This window comes from Eumetopias jubatus, unplaced genomic scaffold (assembly GCF_037043125.1).
Source record: "Eumetopias jubatus isolate StellerSeaLion01/CBP00866 unplaced genomic scaffold, mEumJub1_p1.0 scaffold_10, whole genome shotgun sequence".
Taxonomy (NCBI): domain Eukaryota; kingdom Metazoa; phylum Chordata; class Mammalia; order Carnivora; family Otariidae; genus Eumetopias; species Eumetopias jubatus.
In genome coordinates, this window is record NW_028274816.1 from 93,311,883 (window position 1) to 93,335,226 (window position 23,344).

General features: G+C 38.0%; 1 protein-coding gene across 9 annotated transcripts in view; it reads right to left on the bottom strand.

The window, feature by feature from the left end:
* The window catches only part of CEP112 (centrosomal protein 112), a 490,180-nt gene that overhangs the window by 204,931 nt on the left and 261,905 nt on the right, over nt 1-23,344 (bottom strand). For all 9 annotated transcript variants that reach the window (XR_003610708.2, XM_028112476.2, XM_088028176.1 and 6 more), the window contains one exon: nt 5,011-5,241. Coding sequence is in view for 8 of the 9 variants with exons in the window: in XM_028112476.2 (XP_027968277.1) it covers nt 5,011-5,241 (231 nt within the window). In the remaining variant the exon portion in view is untranslated. The remainder of the gene's footprint in view (nt 1-5,010; nt 5,242-23,344) is intronic.

Sequence of the window (23,344 nt, forward strand, 5' to 3'; positions counted from 1 at the left end):
AGGCTTTAGAAACCAGCATTTCACAAGGACTGCTTTCAGGGAACTCCTGGTCTCCCTGCACTTAGAAATGCTCAACTCCTTTTACTAATTAAGTAAAAACACGTATCAATGGGAAACATAAACTGCTCTTCATATCAAGAGCCCAACACTTGTATTTTATCATACAGACCTTGGGATTGGTTAATTCCACCAACTCAACAAAAACCAAACTCATGGCAGTAAACACTAGCCTAGGTAATGCTCTCGTCCCTTTCCCCAGACCTTCCTGCCAACAAGTCCCTACGTTCTGACGAACCCCGCCAGCACCGTTAACCATGGCAGCTAACGTTCTACCATGCTAAAACCCCATTTCTATCTTGTGTTACTCGTGTCCTCAGTTCAATTCAGGAGCATTCCATTCTTCCAGACTCATGCTGCCATCCTTCCTCCTTGACATGCAGAACTCCAACTCTACCTGGGCAAATGCCCTTACACCTGCTTCCTTCCAGCCACATTCCAGCCATCTGCCCAGCACGAAGCCTGGCTATGTCGCTGGTCCTGGAACTCCTCACTCAGAAGACTCCTGCTATTCTTTGCCAAAAACATAGATGATATCAGATAGAAGCTCTCTTTAAGTCTCATCACAGAACCAGTCCTCTCCTTCCTTCCTCCCTCCTTGGGAGTCATGGCTCCTGTCATTCACTCACTCAATATATACTAGGAGGGTACCTACCACGTGCTGAGTTTTCTCAACACTAGCAGTACGGAAGTGAACAAGGCAGGCAAGGTCCTGCTAATGGAGCTGATATTCTAATGGCGGGGGGGGGGGGGATAAATAGAAAATAAACAATCAGAAAAATGAACAGATGATTCCAGATGGTAAGATGAGCTATGAAGACAATGGGACCAGCGTAGGTGGGCATGACTTTACAGAGAGAGGTCAAGGAAGGACACTGAGCAGTGGGGAGTAATAAGGAGGAGGATGGCGACAGAAAATCTGGGGAAGAACGTCCCAGATAGAGAGGTGGTGGGTGTAAAGGCCTGGAGGAAGGAGAGCATAAGGCCTACTCCAGGAACAGACCAAGGTCTCCTGTGGCTGAAGCCTTGTGGCCAAGGGGCGAGGGTGGGCTTGTGCTGGTCTTTTCATCCACACCCTCCTGTCTCGGACAGCAAGCCCTCAGGTGTCTGTAGTTCTCTGCATCACTAAGCTCTTCCTCTCCATTGGTCCCTTCTTGTGTATTACAAGACATTTTCAGCCTAAAAGTATACTCCTTTGGAACGACACCTTCCTTTTAATATCAGATTTTCTGAAACAATAGAGTATTCACGAATCTCCATGGCCTCACTTATCCATTGCGACCATGTTTCTGTCCACACGCTCCCTTTCAAGGAGATCTGTCCAAGATCATTAGTGACTTCTTGCTTTCAAATCCCGGGAACTTTCTTCCTGATTTTCTGTCACATTCTTGAAAATCTGCCTTTCCAAATATTCTCTTCCTTTGTTTCCATGAAAATGCATTCTTCTCAGATCTCTCTTACCTTGATGACCCTTCTTTGACTGTTTCCTCCCTGAACTCTTCAGTGCAGTTCTTCCTCCCTGTTTTCTTCCTGCATTCCTCTCTTGAACAGGCCCTCTCTGTGGGTGACCCCCACAGCTGTTTGCTCCAGTCCTGCCTTCTCTTATGATTACCTACCAATGTTCCTTCCACAGCAAGTGAACAGCCCAGCTGGGTGGTGCGGAAGCACTTCAAAGTCAACAAGTTCATAATGGTACCTATCTTCTTCCTCCCCAAACCAGGCATCTCCTATCTTCCCGATTTATTAAGAGTTGGGTATACTTCACAAGCCTAATCAATGCCATCTCTCAGATGATGCTCAAATGTGTCCCCTCTAGCCCTTTGTCACTGCTCTGCTCTCACCTGTACTGCTCTTCCTGCACCTTGAACATGCCCTCAGGGACCGCTTGCCTGTGTTAATCTGGTCCCCACCAACTACTCCTACTTTGAGGGCATCGGAACACTGACAGAAAAGATTTTCCTGAGAATCGCTTGAATCTTGACATTCAGTGCTTAAAAACTTTCAGCAGCTCCTCAATGTTTACCCAACGAAACTAAAATACTACGACAGCTTTGGAGACTCTCAGTGATCCCGAGCTACCTTTTAGCCTGATCATTAACCACTCCTCTTGATTAACCTCCATGCCATGCATGTAAGTGGTTTTGTTTGCTCTTGCTGTTGTTATTCCTTTGGCTTAGAATGCCATCTTGCTTATCTACTAGTCAAAATGCTACAAATTACTTATATCTAGTAAAAGCAACATCTCATCCAATTAATTTTCCCTGATTTCCTTAACAGGAATAATTTCCCCCAATTCACACTCCACCTTGCATTACAGTTATTTTTGTATGTGTGTATGTCTTGATGTCATATTATTTTATGATCTCCTTGAGGACTGTGCCTTTTTTTTTCTTTTTCCTGTGTATCCTCACAGTGTCTGGGATAATGCCTTTCAGGTTACAGAAGATCTTCCAGAGGGGCTCTTGGGTGGCTCAGTCAGTTAAGCGGCTGCCTTCGGCTCAGGTCATGATCCCGAGGTCCTGAGATCGAGCCCCATGTTGGGCTCCCTTCTCAGAAGAGAGCCTGCTTCTCCCCCTCCCTCTGCCTGCCGCTCTGCCTACTTGTGCTCTCTCTCCCTCTATCTCTCTGTCAAATAAATAAATAAAATCTTTAAAAAAAAAAAGATCTTCTAGAAATGTTTGGAAAATGAATTACTAATGGTTTCTAATTTTTTTTATTATCTGTAAACTGCTCATTAGTTGTAACACATATAAACCTATATTTGAAAAGGTTCATCTTCTACTAAAAAGAAACATTTGGAATGTGAATATATAGCACAAGAAAATTACGGCCAAACTGATATGTTTTATAAGTCTGGCTTTGGTATGTCTAATTTTCTTAAATCAGTGTGCACTGGTATGTGTGCCATTTAAGTACATTTATTCAGAACTACCTTGAACTGTTGGCAGAGACAAATAGAGCCAAGGCAAGGTGTGTGTAAGAGTCGCCAGAGAGAGGGGCGCCTGGGTGGCTCAGTCGGTTAAGTGTCCAACACTTGATTTTGCCTCAGGTCATGATCTTGGGGTCATGGCATGGAGCCCCTGAATCAGGCTCCTCGCTCAGTGGGGAATATGCCTGTCTCCCTCTCTCTCCGCCCCTCCCCTTCCTTGTGCTCTCTCTTTCTCCCTCAAATAAATAAATAAATCTTAAAAAAAAAAAGAGAGAGAGAGAGTCTCCAGATAGGATACAATAACACCCCTTTCACTCTCCATCAGTCTCATTGATCTGCTATTGTCAGAGGGGTAAAACTGTCGGGATAAGGAACTTTTCTAATTCCTGAAATTTTGTATATTTTAGCATCAAAACATTCTTATTTTGTATTGCTTTGATGGAATTGCCACCAACATCCTCACTTAGATGTATAAAAGACATCTCAACTGGGACACACCCCCACTGGCCCCGCCTACTGTTCTGGCAGTCTTCCTTAGGCTGCCAGAAGGCTGACTCCATTGGTCCACCAGCTCCAGCAAGTCACCTTGGAATCACCCTTGACTGCTAAACAGCATGCCCCTCTCTCTCTCTTCCACCCCACATCCAAATCAACAGTGGACGCTGACAGCTCCACCTTCCTAACCCGAATCTCATCAGTTTTTACCCTTTGCTGCTGCTGCCCAGACCCAAGCCTCAGTCATCTCATCCAAATTCCCACAATGGCCTTTTAACTAGTCTCCCTACTTCTGTCTTTCCCCTCAATTCAGTATGTTCTCAGCACTCACAGAGAAATCCTACTCAAGGGTGAATCAATACATTCCACTCCTCTGCTCAAAACCTGTGAAGCCTTACTCCCAGAGAGCCAGAGCAAAACCCTTTCAAGCACCCACACAGACCCACAGGACATAGGTCCATCCCCTGAGGTTTCTTCCCTAACCTCATCACCTCCTTCTCCTCTTCCTCCTTCTTGGTCACCATTTTTTGCCACATCAGCCTCCTTGCTGTTCCTCCAAGAAGCCAGGCTCATTTCTGCCTCTTTGGAGTCTTGTTCCTATTTATTTCTGGGTTCAGAACTATGCTGCCAAGGGCAAAGTCTGTTGAAATCTGAGTCTGAAATAAATTAGGATACTATAAAAGAAGCATCTTAGGATCACAATCCATGTAAAACCAATGGAGCAGTGCCTAGAATGGTGTTGTATTCTCTATGAAGGTGTAACATCTAAAGATGAAGAAGAAAAGGTAAAAAAAAAGTAAGCAGAATTGGAAGACTCTTAGATTACCCTTTTCAAGTTTCTTGATCTCAAGATTAGACTGGTCATATGGAACTCAAGAGGCAATTTATAGTTGCTATCATTAATAGCAATTCACATTTACTCCCAATTAAAATGTTTCCACCTTTCCAGAACATTGAAAGAACAAATATTTGAGATTATACTTGGAAAATCAGTCAACCCAAAATGTGTAAACATTATATTGACATATATTTCAAAAATATATAATTTTAAAGAAACTTTCCTTAATCTGAAATAGTAATCTGGGAAACTATGTCATCATTTACGTTACACAAGACTGTTACAAAAGACTTTGAAATCTAGAAATGACTATTAGAAAACCGAAGAAAGATCTGAAACCTAGTCTTAACTGAGGAAAACTTGGGGCTACAGCTCAAGTATCCCTACTCAGTACAATACTGGACAATATTCTACATTCTTTATCACAATGTGCATCTAATCACTATGGAATGGGATATTCCATACTATCCTTTCCATGGACGTCAAGGCAAAATAGGAAACCTAACTCCCTGGATTATTTTTGTGGTGCTTAAACATATAGCAAGACACTTAAATTGCTCATTTGAACAGTTGGTAAATTTTAGGAGTAGTTCTATGCTTGCCACCTTTTAGAGATTAAATGCAAGGGTGGCAGCAGTGGGGCCTAAACATGGGTTTCAGTGGTCTGAGCAAATCCAGCTAGATATCTCACCTTTTCCAATGTCACCTCTGTCTCAGCGGCGTGAGTCTTTTTCAGCTCCATCTTCATCTTTTCTGACTCAGCCTTCAGTTTGTAGACAGCGGTCTCATGGTCCCTTGCAGCCCTTTGCTTCTCCTCTTCGCGAAGAAGACCAAGCTCTATCAGCTGCTGTTTCCGCTGCGAGTTCACGTGAATCAGCTCTTCTCTCAGCTTGTGAACTTGGGCCTCCATGTCAGCAATAACCTTGTTTTTAAAAATGGAAAAATGGGCAAAGGATATGAATAGGAATATCATAAAAGAAGAATTGCAAACGGTTAACAAACATGTAAGTTCACTCCTTCCTTTCTTCCTTCCTTCCTACCCACCCTCCCTTCCTTCCTTCCCCTCATCCACTTATTCTCCCATCCCATGCCATTCCCTCCTAGCTTAGATGTAAATTCTACCTATAACCTTTTTACTATATATAACATGTTTAGTTTTACTTGTTTCAAATATCTAGGTAAGTGGAATATTACATGTATTCTTCTGCAACTTGCTTTTTCAAATATTCAATGTTATGTTCCTAAGATTCATCTAGTACTTGCTATGGTATTTTTGCTTTTATTTCATTGATATCGGCTATTATTTCATTATGTCTTGCATTCTACATTCTTGGGCTTATTTTATATTCCTCCTCCTGATTTCTTCTTTTCAGTATTTAGCTCACTTATTTTTATACTTTCTTCTTTTCTGATATATAAACTTAAGACTACAAATACTCCTCCAACTCTTACATATGTTTAATCTCTCAAGTGTAGATATATGCTATTTTCATGATCATTTAGCTCAAAACATTTTTTTAACTTCCTTTATTATTTTCTGCTTTGACTTATAAACCATTTAGAAGCAGGTTTCTTAATTCCCAAACATACGGGGCATATTAGTTTCCTGAGGCTGCCATAACAAGTACCATAAACTGGGTGGCTTAATGCAACAGACATCTACTCTCTCATGGTTCTAGAGATTAGTAGTCTGAGATCAAGGTGCTGGCAGGGTTGATTCCTTCTGGAGGCTCAGAGCGAGAATCTGGTCCATGCCTCCCTTCTAGCTTCTGATGTCTGCTGGCAATCCTTGGTGTTCCTTGATTTATAGACACATCACGCCAATCTCTGCTCCATCTTCAAATGGCTTCTTTGTGTGTCTGTGTCTCTGGGTCCAAATTTTCCTCTTCTTTTAAGGACACTGGTCATCTTGGGCCTTCAGGATATAATTAGTGCCTTTATAAAATGAAATTAGTGCCTTTTCTAAAGAAACTCAGAGATCCCTTGTCCCTTCCACTATGTGAGGACACAGTGAGAAGGTGCTAGTTCTGAACCAGGAAGAGGGTCCTCACCAGAACACAACCGTGCTGATGCCTTGATCTTTGACTTCCCAGCCTCCAGAACTGTGACAAATGAATTTATAAGCCACCCAGCCTGTGGTATTTTGTTATAGAAGCCAGAACAGACTAGGACATGTAGTCCAAGAAAAAGAGACATGCAAAGATTTTATCCAAATTCAGTCTGATTTGAAAGCTTTATTTTTATCACATATTATACTGTATCAAAGAAGTAAGAATTTTTTTATAAAGAATGACATTTATTGTATTTTATTAATCTATTCTTATTGTGTACCTCTAACCTCTAATTTTCACTATGATTAGAACAAAGTTATATTCCAAAGTTGCAAGGTCATAATGTCTTTATAAAAAAATAAAAAATTAACAAAAAAAGTTAACTTTCCAAAACCACTGACACCACCCCAAATTGAATTTCAATCTTTGACAATGTACATACAAATATTTTTAATGGTATAATCACTGTTTAGATACTGTTCTACTTTTTCCTATACCTAATTTTACATCTTCATTCCCATTTGTTAGTGTATTTCTCACTTTTAGTCGTTCTCTGATACTTCATCATTGCAATATATTATAATTTACTTAATCATGTTATTCTTGGATATTTGTCTTATTTCCAATTAGTCATTATTACATACAAGACATCTATGAATAAATTACACTGATATTTTGCTTTTAGGTTATATTATCAAAATTATTTGGTTAAAAGATAAGAATAACTTTCTTTTTTTTCTAAATTGCTCTACAGAATGAATCCATTTCCAGTGTGAAAAACAGTGGGTATGTGAAACCATTTCTCCACACCCTTGCCACTACCACACCATAATTTTGTATATTTTTATTAGTTGACTAGGAATGTGATGATAACTTAAGGAAGGCATTTTAAATTGCTGGCACATTGTTATACACTGGCTCTAGTCCAGTGATGGTTTTCAAATAGAAAAACTATACTGAAAAATGTATCAACTAATTATGGAAGAAACAAACATTAAATGAAAGAATGTAATGCCGAAGACTTCCCTGGGGTATTTAATATTTTAGTCCTTAGCATGTGCTGATAACTACAGTGATGGAACTGCCAAGATCAATCTGGAATAGATGTGTTCATTTTTCTTTACTATTATAAATAGTGACCTAGAAAGCTTCATCTATTTGACTGATATAAAAGAGCAGAATTACAAAGAAATTTCACAAATTAAAAAAGGTTGTATCTATAGGAGACACACTATAAGGACAACTTTTAATCAAGTTGATTTCATACAGTTAAAAACATACAGACCAGAAAACATGGAAGCAACCCAGACGTCCATTGACAGATAAATGGATAAGCAAAATGGAGTCTTTACATACAATGCAGTATTATTCAGCCTAAAAAAGGAAGAAAAATCTGCCTTATGCTACAACATAGATGAACCTTGAGGACATTATGCTAAGTGAAATAAGCCTCTCACCAAAAAACAAATGCTGTTGATTCTACTTACATGGGATACTTAGGGTAGTCAAAATCATAAAGACAGAAAGTAGAATGGCAGTTGCCCGGGGCTGGAGGGAGGATGGGGGATTACTGTTTAATGGGCACAGAGGGTTTCAGTTTTACAAGATAGAGTTCTGGGGATGGATGTGCTGATGGGTGCCCAACAATGTGAATGTATTTAATACTACTAAGCTGTACAGTTAAAAATGGTTAAGATGGTAAATTTTATGTTTATGTGTATTTTACCACAATAAAAAAATGAATTACAAAAAAACACAAGAACACCAAACATACACACCAATTTCCTTAGAAAGCTAATGCCTCTTGAAACCACTCTGAATCTGACAATTCTGACAAAAGAAGTGAGAGGTTGAAACACTTTATAAATGGTTATGGATTGCCAGGATTATCATCGAAGTAGTCCCAAACAAAATTCAAAATAAACATTATGAAAGCAAGATGTATCTAAGTTGAGAGGATGTTCATGGTTAAGAAAGAATCATTTGGACTTTTTTGAAAATTGAAAAGTTATTCTGTAGGTACTCTTGGAATAAAGACACATTAATAAGTTATTGGTGTATTAGGTTACCTTTGTACTTTCACAGAAAGTTTATGAGCAATCATCACCAATATCTGAAATATTTCCAATGTTCTACTCTTTAATTTATAATTATGTATAATTTACTATTTGTTAGGATCTATGATGCGGAAACCACCATAAGTGACTTCTAGAACAAAAAATTTCCCTAAAGAGTTTAGACTGTAATAATTAAGCTACACACACTTGTACACACACACACACACACACACACACACAAGCCATAAAGCCCCAAGAGAAGACAAAGTGCCATAAAAGTTCAAAAGAGGGAGCAGTTACTTTGAGCTAGGAAGAATTCTGGAAAACTGAATAAAACTGAATGCAACTGAGATGGACCTTAATAGATAAATTAGTACCATTTGGGGACATGGATGAATATAGGACATTTCAGATAGAAAGAATGAAGTTGCATGGAAGAAGAAAAACAGAGCATCAAAGAGGAATAGGGGAAATTCAGAAAAGAGAGATTTGCTGCAGACATTGAAGATATTAAACTACAAGGGTTGGAAATCAAGGCACTGGAGGACAATCAGATGCTGGAGAGGAGTATGTGGGGATAGTAAGCTAAGAAATAGCACTGAATTTCTATTAAGAAAGACTAACATGGAGGCAGTATATATAATGGGTCAGAGACACCAGGGATGGGAAGGCCAGCAAACGGGAATGGACAGGCATACAATTTTAGAAGTGGAATTAAAAGCGCTAAACAACTACATGTGTGTAGAAGGCAAGGAAGAGACAGGAATATTGGTGATTTAGGATAGTTACTTCAGACAGTGTGGCAGGTTAGATATTCTGAGAGGCCCTCATGAGATGAAACAACTAGGTTCTGTATAAAATACAATGTTTTCTTTCTTTGCTCATAGGAATAAGAGAAAAATCCAAAGGGAAAAACAAAATAAAAATCACACACATGTAAACTGAATGGGCCAAAAATAGGATAATGACCAGTAAGCATGCCCAAAAGGCAAGGTATCTTTGAGGACAAATGTCTTTATTAGCATTGCAGCTTCAAGGGCAAGCAATATGGGAGTTGAACATGATTCCACAGAATTAAGTCAGAGAGCATGGAATAGGAAAAGTGGTTCCAGGTCCATAGTGTTATTTACTCCTGCCTGAAGCTAAAACAAATTCCCTCTGGAGGAACACTTTTCAGTTTAATGTCTCCAAGTTTTCCATAAATTAAGGTAAACCAAAAATGAGCTCATAATAAAAAAAATTACTAAATCCACAAAAAAACCCACCACTGGTATGAGTTAGCAGAAACAGATTCCCACTGGCAAGCACTTCAAATATGAGAATGATCAGAAAAATAAGATAAAATAACATGTATCAAATATTTTAAAAAACAAAAGATGGAATCACAAAATGAGTAAATCAGAAGAGATTAAGCAAAAGTCACCAGATTTGAGGAAAAAAACAAATATAATTTCCAAAAAATAAGGTTTTTGAATAAAAGATAGATGAGTTAAGGTAGTTTAAACATAGCAGAAGCAAAAAGTAATGGAAGAGAAGAGATATCCTAATAAATTACTCAGAATGCAGCATATTAATATCAGAAGATAATAACTATAAGTGAGATGTTTAAAGCTATGGAAGGTGAAATAAAAATATCTAATATATGTCTAGAGTTCCAGAAGGAGGGGACAAGAGAAGAGAAGATAGGGAGTATATACAAAAATGACCGTGAATTTTCCAGAACTGGGGAAAAGCAAGAATCCATAGAAATAGTGAGCAGAATAAATGTCAACAAGGATAGAAAATGGAGGAAGGAAGGAAGGAAGGAAGGAAGGAAGGAAGGAAGGAAGGAAGGAAGGAAGGGAGGGAGGGAAAAGCTCCACATCTGTATACTAGGTAATGAAATGGCAGAACACAAAAGACAAAGAGAAAAACTTAGAAACAGGCAAAGAATACATTTGGTAAATAACTTCCCAGTAGCAACAAGTACACCAAGCACCCAGATTTTGGGTTCTAGTACCATTCCCCAATAAAAGGAACCAGTGGCCCTTGAACAAATGGCTGATTCTAAGAATGGGCAGGAAATACATAAGATGAATCAGAACATCTTACTGTGCTAGCAACACTAAGAAGTGTTCATTGATGAGAATATATTAAATACAGGAGACAGCTGATACAGGAACCAACTGAAAGACCTCCCTATGGCCAAAACTGGAACAATATGAGAAAAAAAGGACTGGAATATATTGCAAAGAATAAAATAAATATCCATGAATACATACTCATATAGATGATGTAATAAATTAATAAAATGGGGGAGAAGAAACAAATCTTCCTTGCAGAAGAATTCCAAATTACAATGAAGGGCATTTTACAAATTCCGAATGGGTACTCCTCAAAACTGTCAAGGTTTTCAAAAGTAAGGACAATCTGACAAACTGTCATAGCAGAGGAGACTCAGGAGAGATAACAACTAAATATAATGTGATGTCGTAGATGGGATCCTGGATCAAAAAAATGACATTGGGTAAAAATTAAGCAAATCTGAATAAGGTATGGATTTTAGTTAATGATGATATATCAATACTGGTGCATAACTGTAAACAATGTATCATACTAATCAAAGATGTTAATAATAGGGGAAACTGGATGCAAGGTATATGGGAGCTCTTTATACTATCCTCTCAATTTTTCTGTAAATCTAAAAATGTTTTTAAAATAAAGTCTATTTTAAAAATACGGGCAAGAAAAAAAATAAGGGCAAGAAAGACGAAGAGAAAAAAGTAAGAAAGATGGAAAAAGTAAGGTCTATTAATAATTACAACAAGTGTAAATGCACCAAAATTACTACTTAAAAGATTGTGATAGTTCAGATTTTTTTAAATAAATTAAATTCATCCTTTTTTTTAATGAGACATACTGAAGACATGAAGAAATTGAAACTAAGGAAATGGAAAAAGTTATGCCAGTAAAATATTAACCAAAGACACTCTCATAATAGAGTATCATTAAATAATTATTTTTAAAAATTTCATTCATCAAAGAGAGAAATCTACACTACATATATGCGATAAAACAAGCTCAAATTATATATACAACAAATTTAATGGAACTACAGGGGAAAATGGAAAAATCCATCATTCTAGTAGGAGATTTCAACTCACACACTCTCTCTCTCTCTCACACACACACACACGAAACCATGAGACCTAAATGTCAACATATCACAAAAACAATGATGGTATCAAAAAAATATTCTTCAACAAGAATTCAATTAAATTAGGAACCATGACAAAAATAGTAATAACAAAACCAAAATAATTCCCCACATACTTCAAAATTTTAAAAACACACTTTAAATAACTCATGATTTGGAATGCCAGGGTGGCTCAGTTGGTTAAGTGTCCAACTCTTGATTTTGACTCAGCTCATGATCTCTGGGTCGTGAGATCAAGTCCTGCATTGGGCTCTCTCTGCACTGGGCATGGAGCCTGCTTAAGATTCTCTGTCTCCCTCTCCCTTTGCCCCTCCCTCCACACTTTCTCTCTTAAATAAATAAATAAATAAATAAATAAATAAATAACCAAGCCATGGTTCAAAATGAAATTAAGATAAAAATTAAAGTACTTAGAATTGATCTCTGGAAGAAGACATGAGACTTTTTTTTTTTTTTTACACTTGTACTCTTTTCGATGGTAATGGGGGAGTTAGTGCCAACAGTCAGGGGAGCATGAGAGATATTTTACTATATCTATTTTTGTGACTTTTAAGTTGATTGATTTTAACATATTTCTTAATAAAAATAAATTCATAACGTAAATAAAAATTCTCAGAAATGATTGATTATGAAAATATTCTTTGCCAAATCCTTAAGGATGAAACTAAAGTGAAGGAAATATGTAGCCACAACATGCTATTCATTTTTAAAGGTATAATTGTTAATGAAAAAAGGACAATTTAAGAAATTAGCAAGATAGAACAATTTCTGGTAAGACTGATGAAGGAAACAAGAAAGAAGGCACAAATAAACAATATTAGGGCTGAAAATAAAGCTGTGGCAATATTTCCTAGAAAAAAGAGATAATAACTAATACTAAAACTAAAAAAAATACTACAGATCCCTCACAGATTAAAAAGATAAGATCATACCATAAAAAAATTATGCCAATAATTGGAGAACCAAGGTGAAACAGATTCCTAGGAAAATATAAACTGCCAAAAATAAGAAATAAAATAAAACAATCTAATTAGTAAAATGAAAGAATAGTGAAAAATCTTCCTACAAAGAAAACACCAAACTTGGATAATTTCCAGGTGAGTTCTAAAAAAATTTCCCAGGAGATAGATCATTCTAGTCTTTTAAAATCTCTTGCAGAGAATAGAGAAATGTACTCTCAAACTATTTCAGAAGTCATAATATTGATACCAAAGGATGACAAGAATAGGAAGAGAAATAAAAACTATATACCAACTCATTCATAAACACAGACATAAAATCCTAAATAAATTATTAGCAAACCAAGTCTGGTAATGTATACAAATAAAATATGTAATTCCCATGTTGTAGAGAATGCCAGGGAAGTTTAACATTTCTCAAAATCTATAAATGCCAATAAATATCAAATTTAAATGAAAAGGAAAAATTCATAAACTATAAAAATTTACCAAAACTGGCTTAAAAAAATAGAAAATGTGAATCATCCTGTAACCACTAGAAAAATTTAAATAGTAGTCAAAAATCTTTCCAGAAATGAAATAAGAAGCCCAGATGGCTCTACTGGGCAGATCCACTGAATTGTTAAGAAACAAATAATTCACTCTTACATTAATTCTTTCAGGGAATGGAAAAAATATTACTCAGCAACTCAATTTGTGAGGCTAGCATAACATCAATTAAAAAACATGTCTGGGGGCGGAGCAAGATGGCGGAGGAGTAGGAGACCTAGATTTTGTCTGGTCTCAGGAATTCAGCTGAATAGGGATCAAACCATTCTGAACACCTACAAACTCAACAGGAGATCGAAGAGGAGAGTAGCAACAACTCTCCGAACAGAGAAGCAACCACTTACTGGAAGGTAGGATGTGCGGAGAAGTGAATCCGAGGCGATATTCGGGAGGGTAGACGGCGGGGGAGGGGGCCTCCAATGGCCGCTTCTCGCAAGTGCTAGAGCCGCAGAGCACAAAATCAGACCTTTTAGAAGTTGGCTCCGCTGAGGGATGTCCCTCCAGTGACTAAGCGGGGGGTGGAATACTCCCGGGACAGTGTGGTCTCAGGACCCTTGGGGTCACAGAAAGACCGGGGGTGCCTGAGTGCAGCAGAGCTCCCAGGTATTGGAGCAGGGAAGCCAGCTGCAGAGACGGAGCCGAGGTGCGGGCTCTCGGCTCTGTGATCCGTGGCCCAGTCGGGCCACTGCTCCTCCAGCGGGGACCCAACAAACAGCAGATCCGGGGAAACTCCTCCCCCTCCCCCGGGAGGAGCGGCACGGGAGCGCACGGCAGGGATCTGCTGGGTTTGGGGACTCCACACGGGGTCGGGTGCCAGAGATAGAAACGCTCGGTCACAGGCCGGGTGAGCACGGAGTGAGGCCGGAGACCGGGGAGATGGAAGTGACTGCTTTTCTCTGGGGGCGCACTGAGGAGCGGGGCCCCGAGTTCTCGGCTCCTCCGGGTGGAGATTGGGAGGCCACCATTTTCGCCCTGGTCCACCAAAGCTGTACTGAGAGCTTGCAGGGAACAAAAGCTCCTGAGAGCAAACCCGAGCAGCTTGCTTAGCCCGGACCAACAAGGGCAGGGCAATTCAGCCTCCGGCAAAGACATTTGGAAACCACGGCAACAGGCCCCTCCCCCAGAATATCAGCACGAACAGCCAACAAGCCAAGGCCAAGTTTACCGATCAAGGAGAACGGGAGAACTCCAGCGCTAGGGGAATACTGCACATAGAATTCAAGGCTTTTTTTTATCCTGATTCATTAGTTCATCAAAGTTAATTTTTTCAACTTTTTTTTTAAATTTTTCTTTTTCCCTTTTTCAACCAACATCTTATCAATCCCTTTTTAAAAAAAAAAACATTTTTTTTTCATTTTTAGAGTCATATTTTATCCCTTCATAGTAGTTACCCTTATTTTTGGCATATATCTATAAGTTGTTCTCTCTTTAAAATTTTGAGATACAGTTTCTTCTAACAGATCAAAATATACCCTAAATAACTACTGTATGGCTTTGTTCTAGTCTCCTGCCTGATCACATGCTCTCCCTTTTTTTTAATCTTCTTTCTTTTTTCAAACAACTTATCTTATCAATTCCTTTCATAAAATCTTTTTTAATTTTCATCTTTACAGTCATCTTCCATCCCTTCATTGTATCAACCCTCATTTTGTACATATGTCTTTCTTCCTTTAAAATTTTAGGAGGCACTTTTTTCTAACAGACCAAAATACGCCCAAAATCTAGTGTGTGGCACAGATCTATGCACTAGCCTGATCATATCTGATCATATTCTGCTTTTTTTGTATTGTTCTGTTTTTGATTTTCTTTTTTTTTCCTCTTTCTTTTTTCTTTCTTTCTCTTTCTTTCCCCTGGTTTCAGGTCTTTTCTGATTTGTATACAGTATATTTCCTGGGGACGTTGTTAACCTATTAGCATTTTGTTCTCTCATTCATCTATTCTCCTCTGGACAAAATGACAAGACGAAAAAAATCACCTCAGCAAAAAGAACAAGAGGTAGTACCGTCAGCCAGGGACCTGCTCAAAACGGACATTAGTACAATGTCGGACCTAGAGTTCAGAATCATGACTTTAAAGATACTAGCTGGGCTTGAAAAAAGTGTGGAAGTTATTAGAGAAACCCTTTCTGGAGAAATAAAAGAACTAAAATCTAACCAAGTCGAAATCAAAAGGCTATTGATGATGTGCAATCAAAAATGGGGGCACTAACTGCTAGGATAAATGAGGCAGAAGAGAGAATCAGTGATATAGAAGACCAAATGATGGAAAATAAAGAGGCTGAGAAAAAGAGAGAGAAACAACTACAGATTCACGAGGGCAGAATTCGAGAGATAAGTGATACAATAAGACGAAACAACATTAGAATAATTGGGATTCCAGAAGAAGAAGAAAGAGAGAGAGGGGCAGAAGGTATATTGGAGCAAATAATAGCAGAGAACTTCCCTAATGTGAGGAAGGAAACAGGCATCAAAATCCAGGAGGCACAGAGAACCCCTCTCCAAATCAATAAAAATAGGTCAACACCCCGACATCTAATAGTAAAACTTACGAGTCTCAGAGACAAAGAGAAAATCCTGAAAGCAGCTCGGGAGAAGAGATATGTAACCTACAATGGTAAAATATTAGATTGGCAACAGACCTATCCACAGAGACCTGGCAGGCCAGAAAGGACTGGCGAGATATCTTCAGAGCACTAAACGAGAAAAATATGCAGCCAAGAATACTATATCCAGCTAGGCTGTCATTGAAAATAGAAGGAGAGATAAAAAGCTTCCAGGACAAACAAAAACTAAAGGGATTTGCAAACACGAAACCAGCCCTCCAAGAAATATTGAAAGGGGTCCTCTAAGCAAAGAGAGAGCCTAAAAGCAGCACAGATCAGAAAGGAACACAGACAATATACAGTAACAGTCACCTTACAGGCAATACAACGGCACTAAATTCATACCTTTCAATAGTTACCCTGAATGTAAATGGGCTCAATGCCCCAATCAAGACACAGGCTATCAGATTGGATTAAAAAACAAGACCCATCCATATGCTGTCTGCAAGAGACTCATTTTAGACCCAAAGACACCCCCAGATTGAAAGTGAGGGGGTGGAAGAGCATTAACCATGCTAATGGACACCAAAAGAAAGCTGGGGTGGCAATCCTTATATCAAACAAACTAGATTTTAAAACAAAGACTGTAATAAGAGATGAGGAAGGACACTATATCCTACATAAAGGGTCTATCCAACAAGAAGATCTAACAATTGTAAATATCTATGCCCCGAACATGGGAGCAGCCAATTATATAAGGCAATTAATAACAAAAGCGAAGAAACACATTGACAACAATACAATAATAGTAGGGGACTTTAACACCCCCCTGACTGAAATGGACAGATCATCTAAGCAAAAGATCAAAAAGGAAATAATGACTTTAAATGAAACACTGGACCAAATGGACTTCACAGACATATTCAGAACATTCCATCCCAAAGCAACGGAATACACATACTTCTCTAGTGCCCATGGAACATTCTCCAGAATTGATCACATCCTAGGTCACAAATCAGGTCTCAACCAGTACCAAAAGATTGGGATCATTCCCTGCATATTTTCAGACCACAATGCTTTGAAACTACAACTCAATCACAAGAGGAAAGTCGGAAAGAACTCAAATACATGGAGGCTAAAGAGCATCCTACTAAAGAATGAATGGGTCAACCAGGAAATTAAAGAAGAATTTAAAAAATTCATGGAAACCAATGAAAATGAAAACACAACTGTTCAAAATCTTCCGGATACAGCAAAGGCAGTCCTGAGAGGAAAGGATATAGCAATACAAGCCTTCCTCAAGAAACAAGAAAGGTCTCAAATACACAACCTAACCCTACACCTAAAGGAGCTGGAGAAAGAACAGCAAATAAAGCCTAAACCCAGCAGGAGAAGAGAAATCATAAAGATCAGAGCAGAAATCAATGAACTAGAAACCAAAAGAACAGTAGAACAGATCAACGAAACGAGGAGCTGGTTCTTTGAAAGGATTAACAAGATTGATAAACCCCTGGCCAGACTGATCAAAAAGAGAAGACAAATGACCCAAATCAACAAAATCATGAATGAAAGAGGAGAGATCACAACCAACACCAAAGACATACAAACAATTCTAAGAACATATTATGACCAACTCTATGCCAGCAAATTAGATAACCTGGAAGAAATGGGTGCATTCCTAGAGATGTATCAACTACCAAAATTGAACCAGGAAGAAATAGAAAACCTGAACAGACCTATAGCCACTAAGGAAATTGAAGCAGTCATCAAAAATCTCCCAAGAAACAAAAGCCCAGGGCCAGATGGCTTCCCAGGGGAATTCTATCAGACATTTCAAGAAGAATTAATACCTATTCTCCTGAAACTATTCCAAAAAATAGAAATGGAAGGAAAACTTCCAAACTCATTTTATGAGGCCACCATTTCCTTGATCCCAAAACCAGACAAAGACCCCATCAAAAAGGAGAATTACAGACCGATATCCTTGATGAACATGGATACAAAAATTCTCACTAAAATACTAGCCAATAAGATCCAACAGTACATTAAAAGGATTATTCACCACGACCAAGTGGGATTTATCCCTGAGCTGCAAGGCTGGTTCAACATCCGCAAATCAATCAACGTGATACAATACATTAACAAAAGAAAGAACAAGAGTCATATGATCCTCTCAATAGATGCAGAAAAAGCACTTGACAAAGTACAGCATCCTTTCTTGATCAAAACTTTTCAGAGTATAGGGATAGAGGGTACATACCTCAATATCATAAAAGCCATCTATGAAAAACCTACAGCGAATATCATTCTCAATGGGGAAAAACTGAGAGCTTTTCCCCTAAGGTCAGGAACGCAGCAGGGATGTCCACTCTCACCACTGCTATTCAACATAGTATTAGAAGTCCTAGCCACAGCAATCAGACAACAACAAGAAATCAAAGGCATCCAAATCGGCAAAGAGGAAGTCAAACTCTCACTCTTTGCAGATGATATGATACTGTATGTGGAAAACCCAAAAGACTCCACCCCAAAACTGCTAGAACTCATACAGGAATTCAGTCAAGTAGCAGGATATAAATCAATGCACAGAAATCAGTGGCATTCCTATACACCAACAACAAGACAGAAGAGAGACAAATCAAGGAGTCGATCCCATTTACAATTGCACCCAAAACCATAAGATACCTAGGAATAAATTTAACCAAAGAGGCAAAGGATCTGTACTCAGAAAACTATAAAATACTCATGAAAGAAATTGAAGAAGACACAAAGAAATGGAAAAACGTTCCATGCTCATGGATTGGGAGAACCAACATTGTGAAGATGTCAATGCTACCTAGAGCAATCTACACATTCAATGCAATCCCCATCAAAATACCATCCACTTTTTTCAAAGAAATGGAACAAATAATCCTAAAATTTGTATGGAACCAGAAGAGACCCCGAATAGCCAGAGGAATATTGAAAAAGAAAAGCAAAGCGGGTGGAATCACAGTTCCGGACTTCCAGCTCTATTACAAAGCTGTCATCATCAAGACAGTATGGTACTGGCACAAAAACAGACAAATAGATCAATCGAACAGAATCGAGAGCCCAGAAATGGATCCTCAACTCTATGGTCAACTTATCTTTGACAAAGCAGGAAAGAATGTCCAATGGAAAAAAGACAGTCTCTTCAACAAATGGTGTTGGGCAAATTGGACAGCCACATGCAGAAGAATGAAACTGGACCATTTCCTTACACCACACACACAAAAGTAGACTCCAAATGGTTGAAAGACGTAAACGTGAGACAGGAGTCCATCAAAATCCTAAAGGAGACATAGGTAGCAACCTGTTCGACCTCAGCCACAGCATCTTCTTCCTAGAAACATCGCCAAAGACAAGGGAAGCTAGGGCAAAAATGAACTATTGGGATTTCATCAAGATAAAAAGCTTTTGCACAGCAAAAGAAACAGTCCACAAAACCAAAAGACAACTGACAGAATGGGAGAAAATATTTGCAAATGACATATCAGATAAAGGGCTAGTATCCAAAATCTATAAAGAACTTATCAACCTCAACACCCAAAAAACAAATAATCCAATCAAGAAATGGGCAGAAGACATGAACAGACATTTTTCCAAAGAAAACATCCAAATGGCCAACAGACACATGAAAAAGTGCTCCACATCGCTCGGCATCAGGAAATCCAAATCAAAACCTCAATGAGATACCACCTCACACCTGTCAGAATGGCTAAAATTAATAAGTCAGGAAACGACAGATGTTGGCGGGGATGCGGAGAAAGGGGAACCCTCCTACACTGTTGGTGGGAATGCAAGCTGGTGCAGCCACTCTGGAAAACATTGTGGAGGTTCCTCAAACAGTTGCAAATAGAGCTACCATATGATCTAGCAATTGCACTACTGGGTATTTACCCCAAAGATACAAACGTAGGGATCCGAAGGGGTACGTGCACCCCAATGTTTATAGCAGCAATGCCCACAATAGCCAAACTGTGGAAAGAGCCAAGATGTCCATCGACAGATGAATGGATAAAGAAGAAGTGGTATATATACACCATGGAATATTATGCAGCCATCAAAAGGAATGAGATCTTGCTATTTGCAACGACGTGGATGGAACTGGAGGGTGTTATGCTGAGAGAAATAAGCCAATCAGAGAAAGACATGTATCATGTGACCTCACTGATATGAGGAATTCTTAATCTCGGGAAACAAACTGAGGGTTGCTGGAGTGGTGGGGGGTGGGAGGGATGGGGTGGCTGGGTGATAGACATTGGGGAGGGTATGTGCTATGGTGAGCGCTGTGAATTGCGAAAGACTGTTGAATCACAGATCTGTACTTCTGAAACAAATAATGCAACATATGTTAAGAAAAAAGAAAAAGAAGAAGATAGCAGGAGGGGAAGAATAAAGGGGAGTAAGTCGGAGGGGGAGTCGAACCATGAGAGACGATGGACTCTGAAAAACAAACTGAGGGTTCTAGAGGGGAGGTGGGTGGGGGGATGGGTTAGCCTGGTGATGGGTATTAAAGAGGGCACATTCTGCATGGAGCACTGGGTGTTATGCACAAACAATGAATCATGGAACACTACATCAAAAACTAATGATGTAATATATGATGATTAACATAACAATAAAAAATTTTTAAAAAATGTCTAAAAAAGAAAATTTCAGGTTGCTCACTCTCAACAATCTCTAGCAATTGACGTTGGCAATAATATATCATTTAAAAATTGAATGGGACCCAATGTTGGTGTAATGGTAAAAAAGAACCTATGATTTATTCTATTAACGTGTTAAAAGAAAAAAGCCTTACAGTTATCACTATAAACAGGAAAACATTTGAAAAAAAGTCCACGACAGAAACTCTTGGCCATATAGGAATAGAAGAAACCATTCTTAATGAGATGAAAGGTATTTACCAAAACTCAGGAAATTTTATTCATTATTTATTGTGAAGCTACTGCCTTTTAAAAGCAGAAAGAAGAAAAAATATGCTTACCACTCTTTGCATTCATAAGTATATGACAAGAAAAAATAAAACAAAAACAAACTCTCTTCAATCCTGATTGTCTATAGAGAAAATGAAAAATGAATGTACAAATTATTAGAAATAAGAGTTTAGAAAGGTGTTTGAATTAAAGATCTATGTTTAAAAATTGCTTGTAATTTTTATACACTAGCAAAAAAATTATAAACATCGTGTATAACTATGACAAAAAATAAAATTCTCAGAAACAAGTCTACAAAAAGATGTGCAAAACTTTAAAGAAACAATTATAAGCCTTTTTGAAAGACATTAAAGAAGATCTAAATAACTGAGAGATAAATCATGGTGATGGAAAGCCTCTCCATCACTTATCCCCAGATTGATCTATAGCAACAATGCAAGTCCAATTAAAATTTCCACAAAAGCTTCCAAGAAACTTGACAAGCTGAACCTAAAATGTACAGGATGAGCTTAGTACCATGATACTCCTAAAGAAGAACAAGTGGTGTGACATTGCATACCACATATCAGGGCCTAAAATAATGTGATTGAAATTAATACAGTGCAGTATAATCATAAAGAATAGAAACATCTTGACTCATGGAACATAATAGTGAACCTAGGAACAAGATTACATTGGACAGAGCTGGTATTGTGCTTTAGTGGGGCAATGACGAATCAGTTTAAAAACTGTCCTAAGTCAAGAAGCCATTCACATGGGACACAATGAAATCTGATCCCTATCTTACACAACAGACAAAAATCAATTCTCTCTACTCCTAGGTATATACCCAAGAGAAATAAAATATATCTCTGCACAAACAGTTGTATGTGAATGTTCAGAGCAGCATTATTCATAACAACAAAAAGTAGAAACAAATTGCTCATCAACTGATGAATGAACAAATAAAATATATTATTCAGCAAAAAAAAAAAAGAAGGAATGGAGAACTAATATAGGCTATGACATGAATGAACCTTGAAAATATCACAAATGAAAGAAGCCAGTCACAAAAGACCACATATCATATGATTCTACTCATAAGAAACAGCCCCAACAAGAAAATCTGGAGGAACAGAATTTACATTAGTGGTTGCCTAGGGCTGGAGTGTTGTGGAGAAAATGGAGAGTGGCTGACTGTTAATGTGTTTTTTTGTTAGGAGGTGATAAAATATTCCAAAATCATTGATATGTCAATTGTAACCATCAACACACAATTAAGGCCAGAGGTTGCCTCTGGGGCAGATACCCGGAGCTCCGGAAAGGAAGGAGCATCTGGTTAGACACAATGGTTTTAGCAGTGTTCTAATTCTTAACTTGGGTGGTCAGTTCATGATGTTCATTTTGTTTGTGTACAGTAGTACTTAAGTATTATTTATGACATATATTCTTTGTATGTATAAGACACAATACAACAAAACTTTTTAAAAATAATGCAGATGTTTTATGCCTATGTGGCAAGGAGAATGCATCTAATACAGAATAATTTCTTAAAATTTAACACAATAATTATTTCTAATATAATCTATATTATGGAAATGCATAATCCTATGACAATTTTTCTTCTTATTTTGGATTTTTCACAGGGGACCCTTGATTTCATTTATGTCCTTGAATATCACATTACTTCATTATTTTTTACCTTTCATTATTATGTAAAAAAGTTTAAACTAATATGGTTTCTTTAGAACAACATATTATGAGTTCTAGAATACATTTTAGCTATTTATGTTTAATATTAAGGTCACCAAACTTATTAAGTCATATAAAACATCAAAATAATTTCTCTTTTTTCATTATGCTGGACATGATAAATAAATATTTGGATTTAAGCTTATAGATTCAAAGAAAACACACTATTTTAAATTACAGTCTTTTAATTTTCTAACACTATTTTATAAATATCAAATGCAATAGAATTTTCTATTGTAAAACAGCTTCCATAGAAACTTTAGCATAAAAGAGAATTTAGCCTTGTAAGAAAACACTGCTTTTGTCTCTTGAAGAAAAAATACCAGAAATAATGACAGATGATTAGTGTGCCTAACGAATTAAATACAACAGTTAAACACGACTCAGCGCTGTTCTGGTGTGTAATGAACACCATGGCTCAGGCAGTGGTAGGGTCGAACAATATGGAGAGACAGGATTTAAAAGAAACTAAGTGATAAAAAGGTGGAAGGTTGGAATTCAGAATGGTCTGAGACAGAGGTGTTCATAGAATGGTGAGTACCTCTATGTGAACCCTTGCTTTGACAAAGGTCTCAAGTCTTTCAAGACTTTTGATCCTTAGTAAGTGGTTCATAGCTCTCTGGCCAGCTATGTCAGTCACTGGTTGTCCATTTGTGTGTCCATGCATCTAAACATCCATTACCTCACCAAATCATATTTTAAGGAGCTGGAAGGCCATATCTACCAGTGAGACTTCAGTGTCCATTTCTGTAGAGTTGTGTTCTCATTTATAACAAGGTTTATCAAGGAGGTAGAATCCTCAGAGGAAATGGTTTGGGAATCCATTTCAAGAGAAACAGTCCAAATTCCCAACATCTTCCTCACTGGAAATTTCCTCCCACAATGAAAGGTTAAGACCCTAAGAACAGGGGCCCTGACACCATTCTGTCGTGTTCCTTAGACATTCTTTGGCTGGTGATGGAGGTTAGAATTAGGAAGT